This window comes from Acomys russatus, chromosome 2, assembly GCF_903995435.1.
Source record: "Acomys russatus chromosome 2, mAcoRus1.1, whole genome shotgun sequence".
NCBI lineage: Eukaryota > Metazoa > Chordata > Mammalia > Rodentia > Muridae > Acomys > Acomys russatus.
The window spans coordinates 8,729,387-8,753,311 of record NC_067138.1 but is presented as its reverse complement, the minus strand read 5'-3'; the positions used below and the strand labels follow the sequence as shown (position 1 = coordinate 8,753,311).

The 23,925-nt window shown below is 47.7% G+C and overlaps 1 protein-coding gene across 1 annotated transcript in view; it reads left to right on the top strand.

Annotated features, from left to right (window-relative positions):
• Window positions 1-3,690: 3,690 nt before the first annotated feature.
• B4galt1 (beta-1,4-galactosyltransferase 1) overlaps window positions 3,691-23,925 on the top strand; it is a 51,158-nt gene continuing 30,923 nt past the window's right edge. The window contains exon 1 of the mRNA XM_051157772.1: window positions 3,691-4,299. Coding sequence (XP_051013729.1) covers window positions 3,876-4,299 — 424 coding nt within the window. The 5' untranslated portion in view covers window positions 3,691-3,875. The remainder of the gene's footprint in view (window positions 4,300-23,925) is intronic.

The window sequence follows — 23,925 nt, the reverse complement described above, 5'->3', positions numbered from 1 at the left end:
CTTTCCATCCAAACCCAATGACCTGAGTTGAATCGTCAGATCCCACAGTGGAAGAACTGACTTCTGAAAGTTGTAATTTGAACTTCAAACACTTGTTGTGATATATGAAAACACACACATACATACCCCACATATATGATAAACAAAAAATTTTAAAAAGAAGTGAAGAGCCGGGCATGGTGGCGCATGCCTTTAATCCCAGCACTCGGGAGGCAGAGGCAGGCGGATCGCTGTGAGTTCAAGGCCAGCCTGGTCTACAAAGCGAGTCCAGGACAGCCAAGGCTACACAGAGAAACCCTGTCTCGAAAACTAAAAAAAAAAAAAAAAAAAAAAAAAAAAAAAAAAAAAAAAAAAAGAAGTGACGTTTCAAGGCTGAGTCTTAGGAAATGTTCCTCCGTTTGTCTTGGCCACTTTTGGAATGCGTCCTCCACTTTGTGGGTGAAACCTAAGCAGTTGCTAGCCTAAGTCATTACATGCAAAGACTTTTGGGGAAGGGGTCGACTTCAGGAATAAAAGTCTCAGAACTCAAGCCAGCTGGGCCTGGCCAGCTAGCACAATCACCAGGGCACACATAGGAGCGTGGCGAAACACTGAATGAAGCTGTTTTGAAGTTTCTAACAGTATAGTATCCTATTATCACTACAGGAATAGAGCTTCCAGCCAACAACCCACTGTGGAAAGCTGTTGTCACACTGTGTGGGAGCTGCATTGTAGACCTGTGTGTGCGCTGGGTACTGTTCTCGGCTCCTCTGACCTACCGAGGTGAAACAGGAGTGCAAACTGGCAGGCATACAAAAGGCTTAGTCCTTGGCGGGCTCTCTGTCTTCCTCATCAGTAGATGATTAGAAGGTGTTGTTTTTCCTGGATTTCTAGCCCAGAAGGTCCTGAGATAGATCTATGGTCTTAACACTCTTTCATCCTGCCTCCTGTCATCGGTACCTGGAAAGACTTGACTCCATTTTCCTCTGCCTACTTTTCAGGTGGGGAACTACTCTGCTTTGGCCTAGCTCACTCCCAGGCAGCATTTCCCCACTAGCATAGGCTGGTAGAGTCAGCGCTTCACCCAGACCAACTCTCAGAAGGTACTGGGTGGCTTTGTGCTCTACAGTAACTTAGCAATCAAGGCTCGCTTTTCCTTTTCCTATGCTGAGCCAATCATTTCTAGAAGCCAGGTACGGTGGCTCACACCTACAATTCTGGCACTTGGGAGGCTGAGGCAGAACGAATGTTCTGAGAGTTCATGGCCAGCCTGGATTTTGTAGAGAGCTTTAGGCTAGGTTAGGCTATAGTGTGGGCTCCTGTTGAAAAAGAAGGCTGAAGCTGGGCGTGGTGGCACACGCCTTTAATCCCAGCACTCGGGAGGCAGAGGCAGGCAGATCGCTGTGAGTTCGAGGCCAGCCTGGTCTACAAATCGAGTCCAGGACAGCCAAGGCTACACAGAGAAACCCTGTCTCAAAAAACAACCAACCAACCAAAAAAAAAAAAAAAAAAAGGAAGGAAGGAAGGCAGACAGACAGAAAGATGGATGCTCACAGGTATTCCTGGTCATGGTAATGCAGGCATACTTATGTCAGATTGGTGAGGCTGAGGCAGGAAATTTGCTTAATTTGAGACCACCCTGGACTAATGCAGAGAGATCCTAATCTCAAAACAAAACCCAACTCAAGCCGGTTGAGCAGATTTTGCAAGAGCAATAGAGTAGTCCAAGAGGGTCTTTTCCACAAGGTAGCATTTGAGGACCCTGAATGAAATGAGGGAAGAATAGCTCAGGTAAAGCACAAATGTCCCGAGACAGGAAGAAAAGACACCTAGGGGAGGGGTGGAAACAGGTAACTGCTTAGAAGGCAACCTTATAGCCCAGGCTAGGATGACAGAGGCTTGGCTTGTGGCGATTGCAACAGAGTTGCAGGTGGTGTTTGAAGGTAACAGTGAGAGATGTGCTGAGGGGACTGGGAACGGCATTTGGGAGCAAGGACAGCTTTCAAGTTTGGGTGTTAGGGTACTGGGATCGCAATGGTGCCTCTCTCTGAGGGAGATGAGGAGGGCGTGGAATGTAGGGGTTAAGTTGTTGTGGGCAGGACTCCTTCCGTTGAGATGGTATAGGAAGGGGGGGGGCTAGGGAAGAGATGTGGCTGGAGACAGAAATTCATGGTGCCAACACCTAAGGAAGGAGTATAGATCTAAAAGAGCCTAAAGACGTCATCAACAAACAGTGATGGGGAGGGGCAGTCCAAATAGAGGCCAAAGGGGTGGTCAGGAAGCCAGGCGAACAAAAGTGCCTTTTGCACGACTGCAACCATGTCAAACTACTCAGCCTGTTTTCTCACCCATGAAGAGAGAGTTAACTACCCCTATTTCGTGGCATATACTGATTAACAATAAACTCTCCAAATACAGGAGTAGCTAGAACTAGTTAGCATTCCTTGTCCTAAAGGTTCTCACCGTATTCAAGGACAGGTGGGTCAGAAGTCTTGTGGTCAAGGCCTCAGGTGCTTAAGCCTCTCAGGCATTCCAGGCTCCACCTTCAAATCAACAAGGAGTAAAGGAGTGTGTAGTGACAAAGTGTTCAGGAGCCCGAGTTCCACAGCTCATCAGCTGTGAGATGTTACAAGCAACCCTATTCTCTCCGGTACCCAGTGAAATCTGTGTGCTGTGTAGTCCCGGTTGGCTCCAAACTCTGGCTTTTCCAGTCTCCGCAACCAGAGTCCGGTACTACAGGTGTGCATGGACCGCTCTCGGATTCCTGAACTCTGCAAATTGGGGGCTGTTCTGCACGCAGGCTTGGGAATTAAAGCAGCTGCCAGGCCCATCCCCATACGCACGAGTCTCCTCTTCAGGCAGCACGCAACAGAAGCTCTGTGGCACCTGGAACCAAGTTGGGCTGACCCCCTGCGTTTCCCAAAATCGGCAAACACCAAAGTGGGAGTAAGAGTAAGGCAACTTGGTCATTTCCCTAGCAAGACTCCCAATAAGCCGCTCCTCCTTGCTAGCCCCTCACAGGCAGGTAGACCCAGCTAGGCTAATAGGATCTTTGGAACGCCCCAGAGAATCGGTCCGCTGGCCTCGCGGGGCGTCGAAGCCGGTTTCCTAGACGACCCTTCTTCGCTCCAGCTTCTCACTACCCCCAGGGCCACCCGCCAGCCCTCCTGGCCTCACGCGCTGCTGTCCCAGGCCCACACCCGCGACTTTGGGTACGCCAGGAAGTGGTGGGGCCGCCGAGAGCATCTCGTTTGAACGAAGAGGCGCGGTTTGGGAGAGAGTTAAGCCCCATGGTGATGGCTAAGGAAGAAAAGCTAAACGCCTCTGGGCGTAGGATGCCGGTTCAACCCAAAGACGTAGTCGGGCTGGCGGAGCGCCACGTTTGGTCCTAAAGAGCAGGGGCGTCTTGTATCCCACCCTCCCGAGGCCCCGCCCCCAGACCCCGCCCCCAGGCCCCGCCCTCCCCCTAACGGCCAGAAAAATCCCGGCTGAAGGTTCCGCCCCTCAGTCCCCTCCCGAAGCCTTGTCCCTCAAGCTCCGCCCCGCACTCAGAAGACCCGCGTTGCGGCCCCGCCCCTCAGGCCCCGCCCCCTCAGGTTCTGCTCACTTCGCCTTTGGGAAACCCGTTCGGGCCCCGCCCCCATCCCAGGCCCCGCCCCCATCCCAGGCCCCGCCCCGTGCCCCTCCGCGCCGGTGGTGCCCTGCTGATCTCTCTAGAGTCCCGCGGCCCGGGGTGTCGGCTTTCCGCCGCGGGCAGCCGCCGCCGCGCTCCTAGCCCCCTCCTCCCCGGCCCCTCCCTCGATCGCTGCGGTCGGGTAGAGCCTGGCGGGCGGCCTGCGGGCGGGCCGTCCTCCTCTGAACCGTAGCCCACCCCCTCTTAAAGCCGCGGCGGGAAGATGAGGTTTCGTGAGCCGCTCCTAGGCGGCAGCGCGGCGATGCCGGGCGCGACCCTGCAGCGGGCCTGCCGCCTGCTCGTGGCCGTCTGCGCGCTGCACCTCGGCCTCACCCTGCTCTATTATCTCTCGGGCCGCGACCTGAGCCGTCTGCCCCAGCTGGTGGGAGTCTCCTCCACGCTGCAAGGCGGCGCGAACGGCGCCGCCACCGCCAGCAGGCAGCCCTCGGGAGAGCTCCGGCCCCGGGGCGCGCGGCCGCCGCCGCCTCCTTTAGGCGTCTCCCTGATGCCTCACCCGGGTCCCGACTCCAGCTCTCCTGGTGCGGCTTCTGGCCCCGGCCTGAAGAGCAACTTGACTTCGGCTCCAGTGCCCACCACCACAGCACTGCTGTCGCTGCCCGCTTGTCCTGAGGAGTCCCCGCTGCTCGGTAAGAACTAGGATCCGAGGACATGGGCTCCTCGGATTTCCTCCACCGGGGTTCCCAGGACGTTACCTTAAGATCTCTTTCAGGACGCCAGCCTCCAGGTTTGGTTCAGAGCCCTTAATCCCCAAGACGGGCTTCCGGGCTCAACTAAAAGAGAGCTTGGTTGGTGTCTCAAGAGGCTGGGGCCCTGTTGGGAAGACCGCAAGCTCTCTGGCCCCGGCACCAGGGAAGGCCCTGGGGACACCCTTGTTCTGGCCCAGGGCTCAGGAAGTTTTGAAGTTGGGATCAGTTTAGACTTTTCCTACCTGTAGCAACACCAAGACAGGACCGGCAGTGAGCAAACCATATCCTTCAGCCACCAGCCTCCAGCCTCCAGCCCGCCTTTGAACAAGTGGCTTAACTTTCTCTTTAAGGGTTCTTTCTGGTAAATGGAGACGACACACCGCATGGCTTTAGGCAGTTGTTTTGAAGGAATAAACGAAACACTGTAACTAAGGATTTAAATAACGAGAGCGAACTTTTTAGAAAGTTGCCACAGTTGGGGGCTTGATTTCCTGCTAGTTCTGAGCCAAAGGCGCCTTCTGTTTCCCACCCTAAGTTCTTCCTCCTGAAGGTTCCTCTTAACCAAAGCGAGCAGGGCCCTCTCCAGGGGTTAGAGGAGGGGCCTAAGGACTCAGGGGACTGGAGGGCTAAAATTAACCAGATCGCTGGGGGGGGGGGGGGGGGGGCGCTGCACTTTCCTGACATTATTTGCCCAGCTGATCTGAACCCTGGCCTTCACCAGGCAGGGGCTAGGTCCATGGGTTTTCGTTTCTTATACTAGGAGAGTGTCCCAGGGTAGACCTCGGTTTGACCTGCAGACCACAGGTTGTTTCCGCCTTTACCAGCCAGGTGGCTGCTCATTTCTAATGCCAGGTTTTGGAGAATGTGGTCCAAGTGAACCCCCACCTCCCCAGGAACAGCCAAGGCAGCGTGCCAGGAGTTTCGACACGTTCCAGAGAGCTGTGGCAGAGCAGGCCCTCCCATAGTCTCTTGCTCAATTTCCCCAGTAATTACTTCAATATTTTCGTATCAAGTTTGGGAGGAAGTTCTTGGAATTGGCCAAACATGAGCAGAAAGTTGAATTCCTCTGGACTTGGTTGTTAATCTGAGGAGCAGGAATAGTCAGTCCTGCAGAGAGTAAAGTAGAATATTTAAATGACCAACTAAAAGCCTGTTAAGAGTTAGTGTTCCTCCCTAGTGTGGGAAGTGGCCTTGTCTGAGCTTACCCCACAGGTTATTTTAGGACTCACTGAGATTGTGGACACCGTAGGCGCTCCGTACAAGATAGCAAACAATCAGCAACCCAGCTGGAGGATTTGAAGTGCCAGTCCCTTAGCCATCTGAGGAGATGGCAGCAAACAGCACAGAGGAGGTGGTGAGTCCCCACACCAAGGAGTGTCTGGGCCCTTTTGCTTTTGTTTTTGGTTGTTGCCTGAGCATTATGCAGGAGAGGAAGTGGGGTGGGGAAAAGACAAATTAATTAGTAAAGTTAACTACCCTAGGCCAGGCCCAGGTGGAGTGCTTTCCTAGCATGCAGAAAGCCTTGGGTTTGACCCCCGGCACATAAAACTGCATGGCTGTACATGCCGGAAACTGGTAGCACTTGAGAGGTGGAGGCAGCAGGATAGATCAGAAGTTCAAGCTCATCCTCTGCCGTGTAGTAAGTTGGAGGCTAGCCTGGGGATACATCAGACTCTGTCTCAAAAAGAAAACTAGTACCCAGGTTTATAGTTGTTTAAACGAGTCCAGCGACAGTGGTGACTATAGTTCTGTTAGGCTTGGTTTGGTAATGTGTGTTGCTGCATTGATTCTGAAATAGAAAGCTGGAAAAGGACTTTTCTGAGAGAGAACATTTTTAGACGGTGGCGCCAGAGGCTGGTCCTTTTCTAGCCTGGCTGCCTTCATGTGACTTGCATGGGACTGATGTTTGGGCTGCTGCTGAGGCTACAACCTCAGAAACGGGGTGAAAGGTTTTGTTTGTTTGTTTGTTTTATAAGTTTTATAAATTGAGTCCTTAGATTTGAATGATTAGGTGCAGCTTTTGGAGGGTGTTTCCTGGCCAGGAGGAACCTCAAGAAAGCTTTAACTGTGTGTGTGTGTGTGTGTGTGTGTGTAGGGTGGGTCAGGCCCATCTGTTCCCACTGGGCAGGTGTCAGCCAAAGCCCTAGGCGGTGGTTTTGAGGTTTGGTGGGAGAAAGCATCCCTGGAGGTTAGCTCAGTGGCCTTTTCACTACTTGCACTTCCTTTCCCTAACTTTCCTCTACTTTCTGGTGTCCAGCAGTCTAAGCCAGATGGCTTGGATCCTTTTCAGTAGATAGCTGGTGACTTTGAGGTGGTAAGGGGCCAGACCAGGTTGCTGATATAGGTGGCTGTTCCAGCCTGTCTTTGGTTAGTCAGAACGTTTGCGTGGACTTTAGATAGCCTGAGGTTAGCACTGTGCTTCGGCAATGTGTGTGACTGGGGCAGACTGTATTTAGTGGTGGTGGGGACTCCTGTCTTCTGTGGGGCTTGTGCAAGTCCCTGGGCCCCCAGTGTGGCCTACGGGGTGGGGGGGCCGGGGCTAGCTGGCCTTGCCTGAAAAGCTCTCCAACTTGCCCAGAGAACTCTAGTGAGTGAGCTCAGGCTTTTTTCTCTAGCTCTGTGACAGGCCTCAGGTAACTGTGCACCACGCGCTCTGCCGACTGGAGAAGAGGCGCTCCTTTCTGGCCACCTGGATGTTTGCCTGAGGTGGGAGGAGCCGTAAGCCTTGTGGTTCTTTCCCGGAATGTTTATCTTTTTCCAGAATGTTTTATCTGCTCCAGTTTGGCACAGCTCAACAAGATTTGGCTGGCTGTGGCACAGACACGTTGGGTGTGGTGTTTCTAGAGAAGACGGAGAGCGTGTGAGACGGGATTGATTTGGGGGAGCCGGGCTGGCCCGCTCAGCGGGGACCTAGAACGAATAGAGCAAACTCTTCAAGGGGGCAGTGAGTTCTGGGCAGCTTAAACCTCAGAGGCCCTCTTGCCCAACTGTGCTTTAAGGAGATACCCTTCATTTGTGCAAAGGGAAGGCGCACGCGTGCGTGTGTGTATTTTCTCTGGAGGCCATAATTTATAGATGTACACACAGATCGCACTGTCTTTATCTAACAGTCATATTAGACATACCCTAACCAACCTGGAGCAGAGATGTACATCCCAGGAAAAGCATGACAAGGCCTCAACTCTTCCCAGCTCAGGCAGTCAGGTGGCCATAAAACAGAAATCTGATTACCAAGGTCATTCAGAAATACCATCCACGACAGTCTGGATCTTTTTCATGGTGGAACCTGTTAGTTTCTCCCAAATAGCGTGAAGATGTAATCCCCACGTCATTTATTCTACACTTGCTAGGAATGTGGCTCAGTGGTTGCATATACAAGGTCTTGGACTTAATCCCAGAACTGGGGGGAAATATCCCAGGTTCTGAACAAGTGTGGGAGCCACCTTTGGCAGAAGGGCATCCGATGAGCACTAATGTTTCTGAAACCCCCCCCCCCCCCCCCCCCCCCCCCGTGTGTGTGTGTGTGTGTGTGTGTGTGTGTGTGTGTGTGCGTGCGTGCGTGCCCCTTTCTCTAGTACTCTATCCTACCTTCCATTCGTTCAGAAAGAAACTCAGATTTAATACCAAAATTCTTCTGTCCTGGTTTTATTTGATTGTGTGAAAATTTTTTCCTTTTTTTTTTTTTTTCTGAAGCTGTCCATTAGCTCTGCTGGGTAATCTTAACCTGCTTTATAATGATCATAATGAGATATCAACAGCCATCTGCCTGGGTATTATGGTCTTTGAGGAGCAGCAGGGTAGGGATTTCCAGGCTAATTTAGGGCTTGCGAATGATGGAGCAGTTGATGCCAAGTCAGTCTGAGCTCTCCCACAGGCTCTGCCCTGGGACGGTCAGACTTTGGAAGCACAATGAGCAGCTTAATCTTGGGCTCAGTGGACCGAGGGTCTCTGTGACCGTGGCAGTGGACGGAGGGTCTCTGTGACCGTGGCAGTGGACTGAGAGTCTCTATGACAGCCGCAGTGGACCAAGGGTCTCTGTGACAGTGGCAGTGGACCGAGGGTCTCTGTGACAGCTGCAATGGACGGAGGGTCTCTGACCACGGCAGTGGACCGAGGGTCTCTGTGATAGTGGCCTAGCTATGTTTTGGTCAAACCTGGTAATTCCTTCACCTGTCATTCCTGCCAGGCAAGACTGGAATTCTGCTGAAATCAATGTCCACTTGCACCTTGCAGGGTTTTTAATGCAGTGGAGTGGTAATTGTTTATGAGGAAAAGAAGTGTGTGTGCATGTGTGTATGTGTGTGTGCATGTATGTATGTGTGTGTGTGTGTAGGCATGCTTGCAATGGAACTCTCGGGGGTGGGGGGCGTCACAGGACAGTTTCAGGTATTTGTGGTTCTTGCTTCCACCTTGTTTGCCGCTGCACACAGCAGGGAACCTGTCCCATGGGTCTCGACCTCACAGTCTTGCTGTAGGAGCACTGGGAATACAGACATGCTGTGGTCTGGCTTTCCCACGGGGATTCAAATTCAGGGTCTCAGGATTTCACAGCAAGAGCTTTACCCGCTGGGCCATCTCCCCCGCTCTGAAGTGGCTTTACAACAAAGTGACTTCCCTTTTGGTTCAAATCCTCTGAGACTCTGGCACTGTGATGATTTTACATTTGATTCTGCCATAGCTGATGTGTCCCCTGAGCCAGTGGCCAGCCAGCCCCTCCAGGCTGAAGGACCATAGCAAGGCATGGGTTTGAACTTGATGCTGTCTATAGAGCTAGCTTTCCTGTATCTCAACTGGGCAAAGTCTCCTGAAAGCTGATTGCAGCTGTGACTGAAAAGACCTCGGTTGTAGAGCCTTGTTTGTCTGGGTCTGTGCAGGGTGAGGTGTGGGTTCCATTGTCCTGAGGAGAGTTCTCCAAGGCCTGTCTGAAAGTCAGAGAGAGGCTTCTGGGTTAGAGGGCTGCTGTGGTTTGGCCTGAGCTGGTTCTAGGTGAACGTGGCCTGAAGGGATTCACCATTAGAAGACAGAGGAGTGAGTCATGCTCGGTGTTCAGCTTCCACGTTTTCAGCTGGCCCTCAGCCCTCTACTTCCTTATACAAATAGGGGCCAGGGGCTGTTGTTGAATTGTTTGGCAGTGATTTCAAGTATGTCCTGGGTGTGTTGTGTAACTATAGTGACTTGCCTCATAGGTGTCAGGACAAAGGCTGTGGGTCTTCGTTATTTTGCCTTCCTCTCTTTTCTTTTTCAGGGTGGGAGTAATCTTTCTGTTTGCAGAGAGTGATCAGGGGGTATGGGTGTATAACTTAGTGAAGAACACTTCTGTGAAGTCCTAGATTTGATGATCCCCCAACTCTGAAAACATGCAATCAAAAAACCAGGCACATTGAAAATAATTTGCAACCACGTCCCCTGGATGGGGAGACCTGGTGGCACTCAGAGGAAGGATAGCAGGCGAGCAAGAAGAGACTTGATACCCTATGAGCATATAAAGGGGGAGGAAGTCCCCATCAGTCACAGTCATTGGGAAGAGGAGTAAGGGGAAAATGGGAGGGAGGGAGGAATGGGAGGATACAAGGGATGGGATAACCATTGAGATGTAATAAGAATAAATTAAGCCGGGTGTGGTGGTGCACGCCTTTAATCCCAGCACTCGGGAGGCAGAGGCAGGCGGATCGCTGTGAGTTCGAGGCCAGCTTGGTCTACAAAGTGAGTCCAGGATGGCCAAGGCTACACAGAGAAACCCTGTCTCGAAAAACAAAAAAACAAACAAACAAAAAAAAAAATTTGGACATCTTAAAAAAAAGAAAATAATTTGCAAAGTTAAAAAAAGAAGACCATATTCACATTTTTTCACCTAAGATAAATAGACACCCCTATTTTCTTTTAGTCTTTTCTTTTTGCACGTTTAAGAATATGGTTGAGCCGGGCAGTGGTGGTGCACGCCTTTAATCTCAGCACTTGGGAGGCAGAGGCAGGCTGATCGCTGTGAGTTCGAGGCCGGCCTGGTCTACAAAGCGAGTTCAGGATAGCCAAGGCTACACAGAGAAACCCTGTCTCCAAAAAAAAAAAAGAGAGATAGTTGATACCGTGTGTGTGTGTGTGTGTGTGTGTGTGTGTGTGTGTGTGTATTTTTTTTTTTTTTAAACAATATCTGGCAAAGTAACCTAGGATTTTAACTTTTGCTTCAGCTTCCTTAGGGCTTGGACTCCAGGTGTGGTGGCATTGTACTTAGATACTGGCTAATTTTTATGTCACTTGATACAAATTTAAATCTTTTGGGAAGAGAGAACCTCTATTGAGAAAATGCTCCCACCAATTTAGCCTCTGAGTAAGCTGTGGTGCATTTTCTTAGCAATTAACGTATGCTGGAGGGCCCGGTCCATTGTGGGTGGCCCCACACCAGACAGGTGGTCTTGGGTGTATAAGAAAGCCACGAGGAAGGAACAGCCGGTGTGCAGCATCTCTCCGTGGCTAACTGTAAGATGAAATAAACCCCCCTCTCCAAGTAGCCTTTGGTCATGGTCTTTATCAAGCTATAGAAATCCTAACTAAGCACTCAGTGCTAGGTAAGTCAGTTAAAGCTGATATCTTTACAAGAGGAAGAAACGGATATAAATTCATGTACATGCCTGGTGATCATCTTTTTTTCATTAAGGTTCTGGTTCAGTGTTTGTCCTGCATCTTTTTAAGAACATCACAGAGGTAGGATGGGGATGCAGTTCAGCAGAAGGGTGATTGCTCATAGGTGTGAGGCCCCAGGCTTGGCCCCAGCATTGCGAGAAAATAATAAAACAGAACTAACCAATAAGTGACAAGGGCACCTTCATCTGGCTAAGCGAAGCTTTCTTATCACTTGGTTGTTGTTAGATACATGTGTTTTTTTGTTTTTTTTGTTTTTTTCCTGGTGGTGTGGTGAGTCTTGTGCACAAAACTGTACTTTTTGTATGGTGGAGCTTTTTCTCTCTCTCTCTTTTTCTTTTGAAGAAAAGAGAGCCTCCTTACAAAGGGTTAAGTGCGATGGGGAATTACAGGTTTGCACAATGCTGTCAAATGAATACCACTTAGGTGGAATGATATGTCTAGAATTCTAATCAAAAAGAGAGCAGGTTCAGGAAGTATCTGGGGCGGGGCCAGTGGACAGTGGTGAGCAGATCTGTAGATCTGCCTGAGCAGAGGTCTGCTGTGAATACGATCCACTGGGACCAGGCTTCCTCAGTGACTTCTCCACTTCCCTTAGCTGCCAAATCCCTGGGTGGGCTTATATGGCCTAATATGGCTCCAGGGCTGAGTGCTGGGTGCATACTACTGGGCTAACCCAGCGTTGTTGACATCATCGAGATGTGACACAGATGAGCCAGCAAATCCAATTCTGAAACATGCGACATTCTTTTTCTACTGCCACATGTTCCTGAGTTCTAGGGAGGGCCTGTGGAGTGAGAATCTGTTCCGTTTCCGGGAATTCTCTTAAGGGAAGCTGGGGAGAGCAACGGGGGCTGGCTTTCTATGAGGACGTGGTGGATTACGTCAGCAAAGCCTCAGGCTGCTGTGCCTGGCTGTTCCCAGGGCGTATATTGTGCTGTTATTAATGCCCTCAGTGGAGCTAGATTCTTTTCTGAGGGGGATGCTTGGTGTGGAGAATCTGCTAGGGGTCTTCTCGCTGAGCTTTGGGGGTTAGAGGAAGGGTGGAGGCAGGGGCAGGGTTCTGCCGGACCAGCTTGAGCCATGCACGCAGCGTCTAGGGTCAGGCTCCTTCCTGCCTTTCCATGTGGGCCTGGAGGGGCCTAGCAGGGCCTTTAGTAAGTGCTTGGCCCAACAACAGGGCTCATTCTAAAACTGCCTTTACCATTTCCTTTAGAAGTTCCTCCCTGTTTTGCTTAATACCCTTTTGCCTTTGACACCGCGAAACCACAGAGCTGCTGCTGGTGTGACAAGACACCAACAGCTTGAAAAAAAAGAGACGGACAGACAGACAGCGACTTTAAGATAAGGGAGACTCAGAGAAGCTGGCGTTTGTCTTAGACAAGCCTGGGGACATGGCCTGGTGGCTTCTTATATTCAGATAAGCACTGTAGGCATCCTGAGCAGAGGCCCTGCTGGCCAACATATTTAAGAAAGACCCCCAAGGGCAGGGACAGGCATGGACTGACTTGCTTTACGGCAGAATTCTATAGGGAAGTGTATTACATGAAGTGCAAAAGGTATACACGAACAAGGTCCAGCCCCCTATTATAGAAGAGTCCCTTGAAAATGGGTGACTCTTGGCCAGCCACATGCAGAGGCCTTGACGTTCAGGGGCTCCAAGGGGCAGGGAGTAAAATGGACTAGGGCCAGCCGCAGAAACCAAGAGCTGGGTACACACACTGCTGCTGGCACCCTGTCTGTCTCAGCCTGCCTGAACACCCTGCCGTGTTGTGGTGGGCTGGGCGTATTGCTGGAGATAGCTCATGATTTCTTCTCGTTGCTGTCACACAGTCAAATCTCCAGCTGCCTGCGTACAGTTACCCACAGGGTAAGGGACAAACGGAAGTGCAGGCAGAGGGGGTGCAATAAGATAAAAGAGCGGCCGTGGTGCAGCTCAGACTGTTGGGGACTGCTGTAGGCTGCAGAAGGTCGAGGGACCTCAGGAGGCGAGGAAGGACGGGGTTCAAGCTGGGCATGGTGGCGCACGCCTTTAATCGCCTTTAATCCCAGCACTCGGGAGGCAGAGGCAGGCGGATCGCTGTGAGTTCAAGGCCAGCCTGGTCTACAAAGTGAGTCCAGGACAGTCAAGGCTACAGAGAAAGCCCTGTCTCAAAAATAAATAAATAAATAAATAAATAAATAAATAAATAAATAAATGAATGAATGAATAAATAAATGCATGTTTGTCTTGGGCGAATGGGGGTCAGTACAATTTGTGTGGCCTTGGTATACCCAAGGGACTATATAGTATTTCTACTATCAACGATAAACAACACCTTCAGAGCTTCACATATGTTAGGCAGTATTTCAGGCAATTTCATAGCCGCCTCCCAACCCTCTCACCTCTTACGTAGATACCATTCCTCTCCCCATTTTACATATGAGAACCCTGAGGCACAGATAGTAACAGCCTTCTCACATACTCCTAGCTGCCTAGGATGACAGAGACATTCCTCACTTCATTTTATAAAGTCATTTTCTTTTGTGTGCGTGTGTCTGTGTGAGTGCATACTCTATGTGTGCAAGTGCCCACAGAGGGCAGGAGAGCATCAGATCCCAGGAGCCAGAGTTACAGGTGCCTGTGACCCACCAGTGTTGGTGCCGGGAACCAAACTTGGGTCCTTGGGATGAGCAGCACACGCTTAACCAGTGCTCCATCTCTCCAGCCTCCTTGCTCCATTTCTCACCTGCTAAAATCATCATGCCTGTTTGACAGAAGAAGCCTCACCACAGATGCTCTGAAAGTAGGGGGCGGTGAGCTTCACCAACAATTAATTCGCGAGGCCTCTCACACCGCACACAGAGCTACTGCGCCACCACTACCCGGCCAAACCTTAATTCCTAAATCAAGCATAGTAAGAGACAATAGCAATAAAAATGGAGAAATTTTATAATTGTTGCCAATATGCTGTAATAAAAGTTATTTAAGAATAGTGAATTGCTTCTGAGATTTTCCATGTGGTATTTTCAGACAGAAGATATTACTAGAATGGGCTGGGAACCTGAATAAGGCAGGGCTACTATAATTTTTGTTTTGTTTGATACGTGGTTTCTCTGTGTAATAGCCCTGGCTGTCCTGGAACTTGTTTTGTTGTAAAGTTATTTTTTTTTTTTTTTTTTTTTTTGTTTTTCGAGACAGGGTTTCTCTGTGTAGCCTTGGCCATCTTGGACTCACTTTGTAGACCAGGCTGGCCTCGAACTCACAGCGATCCGCCTGCCTCTGCCTCCCGAGTGCTGGGATTAAAGGCATGCGCCACCACGCCCGGCTGTAAAGTTATTTTTTAAAATTAATTCATTCATATTACATCTCAATAGTTATCCCATCCCTTATATCCTCCCATTCCTCCCTCCCTCCCGCTTTGCCCCTACTCCCTTCCCCTATGACTGTGACTGAGGGGGACTTCCTCCCCCTGTATATGCTCACAGGGTATCAAGTCTCTTCTTGGTAGCCTGCTATCCTTCCTCTGAGTGCCACCAGGCCTCCCCATCCAGGGGACGTGGTCAAATATGGGGCGCTAGAGTTCGTGTGAAAGTCAGACTTCACTCTCCACTCAACTGTGGAGAATGTCCTGTCCATTGGCTAGATCTGGGTAGGGGTTTGATGTTTACTGCATGTATTGTCCTTGGCTGGTGCCATAGTTTGAGCAAGACCCTTGGGCCCAGCTCTGCCTGTCATAATGTTCTTCTTGTAGGTTTCTAGGACCCTCTGGATCTTTCTATTTCCCCATTCTCCCATGCTTCTCTCACCTAAAGTCCCAAGAGGATGTCCTCCCCTCCGTCCCACTTTCCTGATAAGTGAAGACTTTCATGGGACATGCCCCTTGGGCTAGTGTCCAGATATAAGTGAGTATATACCATTTGAGTCTTTCTGCTTCTGGGTTAACTCACTCATTATGATCATTTCTAGTTCAATCCAGTTGTCCACACATTTCAGAAATTCCTTGTTTTTAATAGCTGAGTAGTATTCCATAGTATAAATGTATCACAGTTTCTTTATCCAGTCTTCTACTGAGGGACACTTGGGGCTGTTTCCATGTTCTGGCTATTATGAATAAGGCCTCTATGAACATGGCTGAACATATGTCCCTGTTGTGTGCTGGAGCATCTTCTGGGTATATTCCAAGAAGTGGAATATCTGGGTCTTGAGGAAGCCCTATTCCCAGTTTTCTGAGATAGCTCCAGATAGATTTCCAAAGTGGCTGTACTACTTTGCATTCCCACCAGCAATGTAGGAGTGTTCCTCTTTCTCCACATCCTCGCCAGCATGTGGTGTCGCTTGAATTTTTTATCTTAGCCATTCTAATGGGTGTAAGCCAATAGCCAACATCAAATTAAATGGAGAGATACTCAAAGAAATTCCTCTAAAATTGGGGACCAGACAAGGCTGCCCACTATCTCTATATCTCTTCAATATAATTCTTGAAGTTCTAGCCAGAGCAATAAGACACCAAAAGGAGATCAAGGGAATCCAGATGGGAAAGGAAGAAGTCAAATTATCCCTATTTGCAGATGATATGATAGTGTACATAAGTGACTCCCAAAATTCCACCAGAGAACTACTACAGCTGATAAACACCTTCAGCAAATTGGCTGGATACAAAATTAACTCAAAAAACTCAGTAGCCTTCCTATATACAGATGACAATCATACAGAGGAAGAAATTAGGAAATCTACACCTTTCACATTAGCCACAAGCAAGATAAAATATCTAAGAGTTACTCTAACCAAGCAAGTGAAAGACTTGTTTGAAAAAAACTTTTAAGTCCCTGAAGAAAGAGATTAAAGACAACTTGAGAAGATGGAGGGATCTCCCTTGTTCTTGGATCAGGAGAATTAACATAGTAAAAATGGCCATCTTACCAAAAGTAATTTACAGATTCAATGCAATCCCTATCAAAATACCCACACAATTTTTTTAAAGACATTGAAAGGTCAATTCTCAACTTCATATGAAAAGACAAAAAACCAGAATAGCTAAAACAATCTTATACAATAAAAGATCTTCTGAAGGAATCTCTATACCCGATCTCAAGCTGTACTGTAGAGCAGTAGTAATTAAAACAGTGTGGTACTGGCACAGCAATAGACTGGTTGATCAATGAAATCAAATTGAAGACCCAGATATGAATCCATACACACATAGTCACTTGATTTTTGACAAGGAAGTCAAATCTATTCAATGGAACAAGGATAGCATATTCAACAAATGGTGCTGGTCTAACTGGATGTCTACATGTAGAAAAATGCAATTAGACCCAAATTTGTCACCATTCACAAAACTCAAGTCCAAGTGGATTTAAAGACCTCAACATAAAACCAGAGACACTAAATCGGTTAGAAGAAAAAATAGGGAAGCGCTTGGAACGCATTGGCACAGGAGACAACTTCCTGACTAGAACACCAACAGCCCAGGCCTTAAGATCAACAATCAATAAATGGGACCTCATGGGACTGAGAAGCTTCTGTAAAGCAGGAGACATTGTCAACAGAACAAAGTGACAGCCTACAGACTGGGAAAAGATCTTCACCAACCCTACATCTGACAAAGGTCTAATATCCAAAGTATATAAAGAACTCAAGAAATTAAATACCACTAAATCAAATAACCCAATTGAGAAACGGGGCTCAGAACTAAACAGAGAATTCTCAACAGAGGAATATCGAATGCCTGAGAAACACTTAAAGAAATGCTCAACATTTTTAGTCATCAGAGAAATGCAAAGTAAAAGTTATTTTTATAAAACTGATTTATTTCTCAGTTTCTTAACCTGGCTGTCATACAAAGAATTGAGACTCTTTTATATGTGTTTAATAATAAGCTACACAATATAATAACTGAGCAGTTATTACTCTATTCTTAACCCTCTAAGTTCACTTGGCTTCCTCCCAGCTTACATCCCGGGGATACTTGCACTTTGTAGCTTCCCCTGTTCCAGCTCTCTCTCCTGATGTCCCCTGGACCTCTCCTGTGGTGGCTGAATCCCCGACTTCCTCCTCTAACTCCTCCTCCCCTGGCTGGCAGGAAGTCCAGCCCTATTCTCTCCCCTGCTCAGCAATTGGCTTTATCGGCACACCAGGGGACAACTGGGGAGCAGTGTTTACATAACATGGAGACAGGAGAGTCTCAGAACAAGACTTGCCACAAGATATGGGGGGTGGTATACAGAAATCAGCATTTGAATTACACAAGGGCCTGGAGAGATGGCTCAGGGGTTAAGAGCACTGACTGTTCTTCCAGAGGTCCTGAGTTCAATTCCCAGCAACCACATGGTGGCTCACAACCATCTATAATGTGATCTGATGCATGCTGTATACATAATAAATAAATCTTTAAAAACGAAAAGAATTACACAATAACCTTATGGCTGCAGTTGGTAGCCTCTGTCTCCCAAATACTGTGATTAAAGGCATGTGCCATCACACCCAGTTCACAGTTGTTTTTGATGAATTTCCCCCTTATCAGGGGCCAGGAATTGAATTGGAAACCTTGTATGTTCTAGACATTTTACCACTGAGCCACACCCCCAGCCTGCCTCCTGAGTATGAACGCAGATCATCAGGCTTGCTCATCAGGCCCTTTACCCACTGAGCCATCGCTTCCCTCCCACTTACTTGTCCTGTCTTTGATTTTTGCTTTATGGGATCTCTTTCCTTTATAGTTGAAAATGCAAAGGTACCACATTAAATATTTAAAAAAATTTTCCCTGCCACTGGAACAAAAGTTCTACTTTGAAATATACGTGTAGCCGGGCGTTGGTGGCGCATGCCTGTAATCCCAGCACTCAGGAGGCAAAGGTAGGTGGATCTCTGTAAGTTCGAGGCCAGCCTGGTCTACCAAGTGAGTTCAGGACAGCCATGGATACACAGAGAAACCCTGTCTCGAAAAACCAAAAAAGAAAAGAAAAGAAAGAAATGCATGCGTAATTTATTATGTTACAATCATAGTTTTATGTGAAACTAATTTATAGTCATCTGTTTCTGTCCATTACCTTCCAAAGTATAATTTTGCCTATAATTAACCTGATTGTGGCTGCCTAGTATTTTTTTAGCTTTTAAATTTTGTTTGTTCATTTGTTTATTTACTTATTTATGATTTTTTTTCCTAGACATTGTTTCTCTGTGTAGCCTTGGCCGTCCTGGAACTTGCTCTGCAGACTAGGCTGGCCTCCAACTCAGAGATCTGCCTGCCTCTGCCTTAAGTGCTGGGATTAAAGGCGTGTGCCACCGCCACCAGGCTTAACTGTTTTCTTAATAACAAAATTTTACTTTTCTAATTAAAAATTTTCTCATATGATATACTCTGATGACGTCTTCCCTTCTCTCAGTTCCTTTAGTTTTTGTTATGTAGTCTAGGCTGACCTGAAGTTCATAATCCTCCTGCCTCAGCCCCTGCCTGTTTACTAAGCTCACTGCTACTCTCTTAGTGGTTTTCATTCCAGGCCTCACTGTTGGAACCTTGAACACGTTTTGTAAGGCACAGCTCATTATTTCAGTTGCGGTACATTCTTGGGACATTACTCCCTTGGGTGACATTCTTGGAGAAATCTGTAGGCCAGATACAGCCATCGTGACAGCATGGCTCCAGGCTGCCACCTTGCTTTCTGCGAGGTTTGGAATCACTCACGGGCTCCAAGTTTGAAATTCCTGGCTTAAGAATGTGGGTCCAAAGAGAGTGATGACTCTATCTTGATCCTCATATGACATCTCTGGTGTCCCCTCCCTCTTTCCTGCTCCCTTATTATATGTAAAGCCAAACCTGTAGAACAGGATCAGATGTTGGCATAAAAACCTGACTTTAAAATGATATTGATCCAAACCTTGGTGAGTTGGTTGCTGGTAACAGCTGCATGCAGCCAGCCATAGAGACCGTTACTAATAGTTTTTGGTAGACTAGCTTGAGTGCTTGGTCATTTACCCTGAGTGGACATTTTGCCATATAACAGCTCAGATTTACAGACTCCAATAACTGTGCCCTAATCAAAGAACACTGAAATTATATTGGATTAAAAATAAGTTGCTGGGCATGGTGACACATGCCTGTAATCCCAGCACTCGGGAGGCAGAGGCAGGTGGATCACTGTAAGTTCGAGGCCAGCCTGGTCTACAAAGTGAGTCCAGGACACCCAGGGCTACACCCTGTCTTGAAAAACAAAATAAAACGAAACATAAAAAGGTGGTGCAGTTGCCTAAAATCTGCAAATATGAAGGGTTAGTATTTTCCCTTCACGTGGCTGACAGGGCTGGAGACTGGATTCAGTGCCTTACGAATGGCAGGACAGGCCTTTAGGGAGAGGAATAGAAGCCTGCATAATTGCATAAGTGGTAAAGAGAGAAGAGCCCGTGCTTCCAAATGACCACAGTTTATAGATTCAGGAGATGGGGACGTTCTCAACTTACAAGGAAAGCGCCTTTCTCTTCTAACAATCATTTCCTGTATCTTCTACCAAATTCATGGTTCCCTTCTGACTGTAACAGGGCACTGTGTGTCCATTGAATCAGGTCAGAGGTGTTCTTTCCTCTGTGAAATAGCATCATGTCTTTCCTTGGAGGGTCGACAAGAGGATTTGATGTCACGAAGCATATAATTATTGATCAATACTGTTCCTTGGGCAAAGAAGGCAAACATTCAGTTCCTTGGGCTGACATGGTAAAGTGTCTTCCAAATGAAGAGGCATGAAACCGTTACCAAAGCTTAGGGCAGTGGAAAGAAGGCTCCGGGTTGTGGGCTGGGGGAGACGGCCTGGCTGGTGTGGACAGACCTGCTGCAGGCCATAAGGAAAAAGGCTTCGTCTTGTTGAATCCATGCTGGGGACTTGGAGTGGATGCTTCCATACCTTAGGTGGGCCGGGTATGTGTGGCTGTGTCCACGGGCTTCTCTAGGTGGACACGGTCGGTTGCTATAGTCAGACCACACACAGTTGAAAGCTTGTTGGATGTTTTGTGGAGCCTCAAGACATGAGAAGGTATGTTGTTAAAATAAAAACATGGGTTGGAGAGATGGCTCAGCAGTTAAGAGCACTGGCAGAGAGAGAGTCCTGGTCCTGGTCCCAGCACCCACATGGTGGTTCAAAACCATCCATAAACTACAACCCCAGGGCGTCTGAAGCCCTCTTCTGACTTCCTCAGGCACCAGGAACACATGGTGCACATGCATACTTATGGACAAAGCATTTATACACATAAAATAAATCTTTTTTTTTTAAAGTAAATAAATAAAATGGAGAATTCTACACAGAGAAACTCTGTCTCAAAAAGAGAAAAAATAAAATAAATAAATAAAGAATGTAAGTGCTTTCAGCTAGGTTGTATGTCCGGCACAGGCCTGGGGTAGCCTTGTGTGCTCTACATGGGGCCGGAGTTGAAATCCAGAATGCCCAATCCAAAAGTCCGTTTTGTTGCCAATGTACTGTGTAATCTCTGGCTAAGGTGGGGGTTGCTTTGCATGCTCATTGGAGCATCTTCCTGCTTGATTTGCTAGTGTAGCCATGGTTAGCTAAAAGGCTTTATTGTAAGACACTGGAGTGCTTCCTAGGGCCAGCCTTGTACAGCTGGGAGAGTTGTCATCCAGCCGTAACTGAGGGATGCACACCTGCCCTGCCCTGCTCTGCCCTCACATGATGCTGCCGTCTACAAACCCACACTTGAGAACTGTGCAATGGTAAAAGTAACTTTTACTCACCTAATTTAATTGTTGTATAACTATTCTCCAGACCTAATTGTCATTGCAGGGGCTTACTGCCTCTGTCTGCTAACCTAGGACTAGTCCTGGAAGCTTCTAGCCTCCGTACAATCTAATCTTCCGGGACTCCGTCTGTCAAACCTTTCTCTGGTTTGTCACTTTGCGTCTTCAATTAGACATCAATTTCAAACATTGGTGCTGCCTTCTACCAACTAACTTTACCTTCTTCTTAGGGATTAAAGGTGTGTGCTAAGGGTATGTCTGTATTCCAGCCACTGTAGCCATGTTGCTAGATTGAGTTACAAGAAATTCTCTCTCTCTCTCCCTCTGTCTCTCTCTCTCTCTCTCTCTCCCCCTCTCTCTCTCTCTCACACACACACACACACCCCTGTGTTGAGCTGCATTTAAAGCTATCCATGGTTGCTTTTGGCAGACACACCCGCTTAGACTCATCTGGCAAACCCAATGCCTAAACAGGCAGCAGAAGGGAAGGTGTCAGTTGATGGTTGGTCACTGTGACATCCTAGTCAATAGGAGCCGTTCTCAATATGGAGCCCTGACCTGCAACCACAGCCACAGCAACCAAGCACAACTTCATATTTGGCCAGCATTCCCCACATGCCGGGTGTGGGGAAAATTCTTCATTAACACTAGTAGCAGCTCATTTTCTGGCTTCGTTGTCTTGACTAGAACCTCTGCTCTCACGCTGAGATGGCATGGCAGAAGGGGATTCCGTCCTTTTGTTCCTACTGACTGGGGAAAGACTCAGGTTTCCACTGCTAGGAATTGTGTTGGGAAGCTGATTTCCTTGGCACATGCTCTTAATCCCAGCACTTGAGGGGCAGAGGCAGGTAGATCTGTGAGTCTGCATGTGAGGCCTTGTTTCAAAAACAAAACAAAACAACAAAAACAAAAACCCAAACAAGCAAACAAACACAAACAATTGTAAGCCGGGCGTGGTGGCGCACACCTTTAATCCCAGCACTCGGGAGGCAGAGGCAGGCGGATCGCTGTGAGTTCGAGGCCAGCCTGGTCTACAAAGTGAGTCCGGGATGGCCAAGGCTACACAGAGAAACCCTGTCTACAAAAACAAAAACAAAAACAAAAAAACCACAAACAATTGTGTTAGGTGCTGGCAAGATGGCCCAGGAGGTAAAGGGGCTGCCAAGCCTAACAACCTCATTACCCGAGTTTGGAAAGAACTGACTTCCTCATGTTATCCTCTGACCTCCACGTATGTACTGTGGCTTGTGTGTACACACGCGCGCGCTCACACACACACACACACACACACACACACACACACACACGCACACACACACTTAAGTAAATGTTAAAAATGAAAAAGAATGGTGTTAGCATTGGTACTTTCACGAATACGCCCTTTTTATATTGAGAAGTCCTCTCCATCCCTAGCCTGGTAAGTGTTTTTATCATTGAAAGGTTATGGATTTTGTTAGTGCTTGTCAATCATGTGGGTCTGTTTGTTTGTTTTTTCCTTTTTGGTCCACTCTATTGATATGACATATTTTACACACTGAATGGTTTTTAGATATTAATCAGCCTTGCATGACCAGGATAAATTTTACTTGGTCACGGTATTTAAGTGCTTATTTATTGTTTGATTGAGTTTGAAAGTGTGTTGAGTTTTTTTTAACTGTAAGAGAGTTGTGGTTTTATTTCCTTGTGACACCTTTGTCTTGAGACAGACTTTCTTTTCTTTTTCTTTTTTCTTTTATTTGAGACAGGGTTTCTCTGGGTAGCTTTGACTATCCTGGACTTGCTTTGTAGACCAGGCTGACCTGGAACTCACAGAGACCCACCTGCCTCTGCCTCCTGAGTGCTGGGGTTACAGGCGTGAGCCACCTTGTCAGTTTTTGTCTGGTTTTCTATGAAGATAATAATGCCTCAGAGGACAAGAAAGGGAAGTATCCCCACCTCTTCTGTACTTGAAAGACTCTGTAGTCAGTTTATTTTATTCTTTTAAACATCTGGTAGAATTCTCTGGTAAAGCCACCTGGGACCCAACTTTTTGTTTATATAGAAAGTGTCACTCATCTTTTAATTTTATCTCTGCTATCTTTAGCTACACAGACGTTCTGACTTTTCATCTTTGAACTGTGACATTAGGTTATTTTCAGAATTGGGGAGGGATTCATCCTTTCTGAGTTGGCACCCTGAAGTTTCAGTGCTTGTCACTGGCACTGGGTGGTGAGCAGAGTAGCTGTCCCAGTGTGCAGTGCCTCTGGCCATGTCTATGGGGACCCTCGGAGGTACCAGTTTCCAAATCCACCCCAGATGCCAATGGACCAAAGTTGAGCTGTGAAGTTTTTTCCATTTATGTTAATAAAATTGCATTTACCTGTAAGGTTTGATGTTCTAGGGAGTCTGAGGGAAAAGGAAAGCTAACACTGAACATCTCTAAGTGCCAGGTACTCTGATAAGACTGTGTGCTGTGTGTTATTTCACTTATCTCTTGAAAGGAAGATAATTGTGGAAGGCATAATTATCCCCGCCCTTAATGGAAGAGCCGTTTATAATGGTTCTGATATCTGAGTGTTGCTGGGAACGCATAGTTGGCTGACTGCCCAGATGGCTTACAAGGCTTTCTACGGAATAAGGTTTGAACCTAGGAGGAGGGAGAAAGAGGTACATGTAAGTACCGTTGCTGGTCCAGAAATTGCATCAGGGCTCCAGAGTTGATTCAAGGTCTAACTGACTTAGTAATACAATTTTTTATATGTTTATGCTGGGGTGCTAAGTTGCCGTTTCCTGGAAAAGTGGAAAGAGCAAAAGTGGCAAGTAGTTTAGGATTCTATGGATGGGGCTGGGCAGTAGCGCCATGCCTAATTCCAGGACTTTGGGGGCAGAGGCAAGTGGATCTCTGTGAGTTTGAGACTAGTATGGTCTACAGTATGGTCTTCCAGGATAGTCAGAGTTACACAGAGAAACCTTGTCTTAAGAAGAAGAAGGAGGAGGAGGAGGAGGAGGAGGAGGAGGAGGAGAAGAAGAAGAAGAAAAGAAAGAAAAAATAAAAGAAAGAAAGGAAAGGAAAAATAATTCTGTAGATGTAAACAGCCCTACAGAGGTCACAGTATGCTCAGAGAGCCGAGGAGTCAAAAGCCAGGATAGAGAAGTAATTTTGTCCTGGCCTCTGATCGTATCAAGCTGTTTGCTGTGGCTGACAACCTAGATCTGCAGGCCCAGG